Raw genomic sequence first — 5,444 nt, 5'->3', positions numbered from 1 at the left:
TTACTGAGAGAAAAAAAAAGTCTTTCCACGTCGAGATATTATAGTTAAATTGCAAGATCCACAAAGCTTTCAACACACAAATGAACCTAAAGGAAAAGCTTAATATCACGACCACGTGATTACTGCATGCTTCTGCTTGGTTATTGATAGTCCATTAATATCATGTGGTCTTTCGACAAGGTTATATGGTAATGAACGCATATCCCTATAAATTTTTTTTTTCTCTTACCTGTTAGTTGATAACTTAGTATAACATGTCTATCAGTAAGATTAATAGATTACTCAGTGATAGGAACTTGTCAGGGAAGTTTCAGTTAGATTAGGAACTTGAAGCACATCTCTTTCAAGGGTACAAAGCACACTGAAAGCTGAAATTTCCAAGTCTATATTCCTTTTCCTCTCAAAACAGTTTATCGACAGAAAATTTATCCTACAACAAGGAAAATATCAAAGCAGGAAAACAACGGTAAGCTACCACATAAAATCGGAAATGAAAATCATCAAGGAAACTGTAAACCATATACAAACATGTTCGTTACTTATACGAATTGGTGGGTTCATCAACTGTTTCACATTAACAGCTGGGTAAAGACTGGCTGAATTCGTCATCCGTTAAGATTCCTAAATGTCTCTGCAAACAAAGATGCTGTGAATTTGCTATAACATGAATCTTATCTGCCATTCCTGCAGCCATACTTAATTTTTTTTTAAAATCAGTGAGAAATAGTAGTATGATCACTGCAAAAGAACACTAAAAAGGTGCACAAGACACATCAGATAAATATGATAAAGCCAAGATATGGAATCAGACCAGTTGTCATTTCTTCTATGAAATCTAAAGGTTTCCTATATGCACTCCTCAAAATAGTGTGTGTGTGTGTGTGTGTGTGTGTGTGTGTGTGTGTTGAGCTAGCAATAAATCTGGAAAATGACAATAAAAAAAACCTGGACATAAAGATGTAACATATTAAACAACATGATATCAAATAGGTGCAAATACATTTGTTGTCTTCTTAAGCTTTAGCATTGGGATGACAACAGAAACCTGATCTGCTAGTATTACATCAAATGATGGCCACAGGACCAGCACACAGAGAGCAACAAAAAGGCACCGTAGAAATGCACACAAAGCATGAAGACGATAGAATATACGTAGGGGTAGGAAAGCACCATATACAGTAACAGGAAAGACACTGGGAAACCAGATGACATTAAAACATCAAACAATGCACTGATTTTAAATGACGGTTGAACACTGTGAAACTGAGAAATAAGGACAAGGAAAGAAAAGAAAATTTGATATGATTGTTCTAACTACGTATAAACCATCTTCCAATCCCACGGTGTAGTATCCATTATCGATGTAGTACCCTGTTTGATGAAGTTCCTATAGTAGGTCTTTGTTTCTAATCCTGTTTCTCTCAGAGTACACACACCAAGACGACTTGAAACTGTCATTTTCAACATTTTATTGTAAAATAGGTCATCATGTAAATCTTTCATTCAACTTTCAAACAAACTTAAATATGAAAAAGAAAAAACAGAGTTACTCTTGTTCGATGTTTTGTACAATACACAATCCAACCTCAAGTAAACCCCACTACTATTTTACACAGATACCATGAATCCATAAAATTGAAACAGAGAAAGCACACACACCAGAAACTGTCTCCTCAAAGCATCGATTTTTGTCATGGTGTGCAGTGAAAACGTGAACTTTATGCCCATGGGATACAAGTTCAACAATTAGTCTTTCAGCTCCACTTACACATCAAATTCATAATACAGCCATCAACAACAACAGAAAGAAGAAGTAGAAATTACCTATGCTCAGAAAATAATAGCAACGTTCAACTTTCACCTTCCTTTCTGGCCGAGTTCGATATGATCCGACCCATTTCAGTTTCGGACTAAAAACAGGTCGTGATCTTTCTCAGTTCTCAACTTCACGCACAGAAGAATTAGAAGAAGAGAAGAGAAGAGAAATGAGTGGAGAAGAATTAGCGGGCCCCCCAGCCCCATAGCTCCTCCGTCTGCTTTATTTTGTCGGCGCTGGCTGTAAGTCATGAATTTTCATTTCAATTTTAAGTCTTTGGTTTTTGAGAGAGAGAGAGAGTCTTCTTATTCTGCGTTTTTAAATGTTTGGCTGATTTTAAATTCTGGGTAGTTATTTTCATTTGTTTTCTTTCAGGGCTTCATGAAAAGTTAGAGAAGCAAATTAAAAGAAGGGCATTAAGATCCCTCTCTGTATCAGCTACTATGTACTTACAAGCTAGTTCATAAACAAATTGGCCCATCATGCCAGAATAGTTCTTGGGCTTTAGGATTGAAATGATTACGAACCAGCCCACTAAGAAGGAGCCCAAAGCATTGAAGGAGCCCAGGTCCAATTTGGGCACTAGAGATCAATTCTCACAAAGACAAACTCAGCTTGAGCTTGGTATTTAATTGAACTTGAGAATCAGCCCAAAACAGTGAAGAAGTCCAGATCAATTTTGGCAATTACAAAGAGCTTACTCTGGTAAAAATTAATTACCATTCTTGGTAAATTAATTTAACAAAGCCTAGTCTTGGTTCGAATAAATACCCACCTTCCAATTTGCCTCCAATTTGTTTCGAAAGACCAAGAGAGTCAATCACCACCGTTGATCTCCAGACCAACAGACAAAAAATGAGGAAATTTCTCCACTATCACAATGCCCACGTGAGATAAAGCTGAAAGGAGGTAGAGAAATTCCAGAAAACCAGTGGGGATGGGCAGAAAGTGGAGCCAAAAGGAATTTAATCATCATGACAGTTTGGACTGACAAGCAAAATACCACGGTTTCGACAATACAAGATGGGTTTGCAATAGTTAAAAACAATTACAGCAAGCTTATAATGCAAAATAAAAAGTACAACATTAATAATATATATCTAGCCTCTAAGTCTTTCCATCCTGTTGAGGGGGACTGTTATCATCACATAGAGGATCCTATCTTGTATATTGTTTATGAATCGAAAATATGCATGTCTCCATGTGTTGTTAATAATTAAAGAACCACAGACTCCCCAAAATCCTACTATGAAACCCAATGTTGCAAAGATATAAAACCATGGAAGTTGATGAAGCCCATTGTGCACGTCTTTGTTGTTCTTGTTATCTGCAGCAATGTCCTTATTTGATTCGCACCTTGGAAGTGGCGCACCACAAAGTTTTGGGTTCCCCTCAAACGCAAAAGCTTCAAAGCTTTGGAGCTGGGTTCCTGTTGGTATCGATCCTTCGAGGTTATTATATGAGACATTAAATTCTTTTAAGAAATTAAGGCTCGCCAATGATGATGGGATTATTCCAGACAAGTGATTCATGGAGAGGTTTAAAACCTCTAAATTTCTTAGGTTAGATATTTGGTCTGGAATGACGCCGGAGAAGTTGTTGGAGTCAAGACCCAACGTGTGAAGAAGCTGCAATTGGCCAATCTCAATGGGTATATCACCAACAATGTTATTCGTAGATAAGTCTATCGTTCTTGGAACAAAATCCAATTTTAGCGATGGAAAATTTTGATTTGCGATTATTCTGAAGCAATTGGCACTGAAGACAGGAAGTTCAAATTCATAATTCTCTCCTTGAGATGCAATTGGTTCATGAAGCAACCTTGGTAGTTGACAAAGTTGCTGTGGAAATTTACCTGAAATTTGGTTGTGTGACAAGCTTATATAAAATAGTCTAGGAAGAGTCCCCAACCAACTTGGAATCGGCCCTGTGATTTGATTAAAACCCAGAGCCAAGATCTCTAAATTCTTGAGCTTTGATAACCAAAAAGGTATTTGACCAGTGAGGTTAGAACGAACCAAACCCAAGACTCGAAGATTTTGGAATCCATCAAAATCAACCATGTCATCATCAGATGGCATTCCCTCACCCACAAAGGAACCGCTAAGACAAAGTGTGTGAAGACTTTTGCAACTCATCAATATCTTCATTGCCCCTGTGAGGTTGGTGAATCGATTGTAACCAAACGAGAGCAAGGACAAGAATTTCAATGAAAGTATCTCAGCTTGTATTTGTCCCTCCAGATGATTTTCGGCCAACCGAATGGCTTTTAGGAACCTACATGAGTAAAGGCTTACTGGAACCGTACCAGTGAAGTTATTGATCCTTAGGTCAAGTTTAGTAAGTTGACTCAGTCTTGAGAAATCAAGCACAGAGATATCTCCTTCCAAGTTGTTGTTTCCCAAACGCAGTTCTACAAGGTTTGTGCAATTCATCAAAGATGGGGGCAACGCACCTTCTAAATTGTTGAAATCTAAGGTCACAAACTTCAACTTGGAGAGCTTCCCCAAATTGAGAGGAAGCTTGCCGCCAAAATGATTAAAGGAGAGGTCAAGGATGGCAAGGTTGGTGAGGTTGACAATTTTATCACTAATGGCTCCATGTAGTGAATTGAGAGGTAATGCAATTTCTTCAAGTTTGGTAGCATTATAGATATCCTCTGGAAGAAATCCTGAGAGGTTATTGTGATTGGCACGAAAAACCTGCAGTTCAGAACACTTCCCTAACCCAAGAGCAAGGTCGCCAGTAAATAGATTGGAAGAAAAATCCAATAGCCTAAGGAAGGGAGAAGAATGTTGGAGACAAATAGAGGATGGGACATACCCTGTGAAGCTATTGTTGCTAACATTGAAACTAGTTAAGTTGCTTGCTTGTTGGAAGAATGAAGATGGAATTGCACCAATGAAGTGATTGCTGGACAAATCAACTGTCCGGATATTGCTAGATGGTAGAGAAATTGGTAGCTCTCCAAAAAGACGGTTATAGCTCAAATCAAGGACCTCAAGTCGATTCAAAGACAAGAAGAACTGAGTTTCAAGTGAAGCATATAGTGAATTGTGGGAAAGGTTCAAGTGGGTGAGATGTGTGAGATTTTCAAGTGAAGAGGGAGAGATACCTCCTTTGAGCCCTTTGGAAGGTAAGATCAAACGGGTGACCCAACCATCTTGATTACAAGTGATGCCCTTCCAACGACAGCAATCAAAGGATGTCCAATTTAAAGGAGGAGAAGAGAGAGTGAAGGCAAAGGATAGAAGGGAGCTGTGTTCAGTTTGTTTGCAGGCATGAATATTTGTGGATATAATGTAAGAGAATAAGAGGAAGAGAAGGAAGGCATGAGCCATTAGGTTATAAGCTTGCACTAGCATGTTGCTTTGTGTATGTGTCTTTGCGCACATGTATATTTATATGTATAATCTAGAGACCAAAGTAGTTTCACCGTTCTTAATTGTCTCTAGAGACCAAAGTAGTTTCGTCCTCAAGCAAAGATCTTCTTATACGTTAGCAAAGTCGTTTTCCACGTTAATCACTCAAAGTCCAAGTTCAAAGTTGTTTTCTTGTTGATGATTCTTCTAAGAAAATTCAAATTTGGAGGATAATCATTCTTTCCAAGTTGTTTGGCCCACAAGAA

At 38.1% G+C, this 5,444-nt stretch overlaps 1 protein-coding gene across 8 annotated transcripts; it reads right to left on the bottom strand.

The window, feature by feature from the left end:
• Positions 1 to 362: 362 nt before the first annotated feature.
• On the bottom strand, positions 363 to 5,238 carry LOC107880813 (tyrosine-sulfated glycopeptide receptor 1-like). 8 transcript variants are annotated; one of them, XM_089048087.1, is made up of 3 exons: positions 1,825 to 5,238; positions 1,660 to 1,716; positions 363 to 695 (listed from the first exon to the last, which is right to left on the bottom strand). In XM_089048087.1, exon 1 carries the CDS (start codon positions 5,209 to 5,211, stop codon positions 2,917 to 2,919), a length of 2,295 nt encoding a protein of 764 aa, XP_088904213.1. In that variant the 5' UTR covers positions 5,212 to 5,238; the 3' UTR covers positions 363 to 695; positions 1,660 to 1,716; positions 1,825 to 2,916. The 8 variants fall into 8 exon arrangements, with proteins under 8 accessions (XP_088904213.1, XP_088904214.1, XP_088904209.1 ...); XM_089048088.1 differs by having other exon boundaries at positions 363 to 631; XM_089048083.1 differs by having other exon boundaries at positions 1,660 to 5,238.
• Between the last annotated feature and the right edge of the window lie 206 nt (positions 5,239 to 5,444).

Source organism: Prunus mume, linkage group LG3, assembly GCF_029339155.1.
Source record: "Prunus mume cultivar Tortuosa linkage group LG3, ASM2933915v1, whole genome shotgun sequence".
Lineage (NCBI taxonomy): Eukaryota > Viridiplantae > Streptophyta > Magnoliopsida > Rosales > Rosaceae > Prunus > Prunus mume.
The sequence above is the reverse complement of the archived record's forward strand: the minus strand, read 5'-3'. Positions and strand labels throughout refer to the sequence as shown.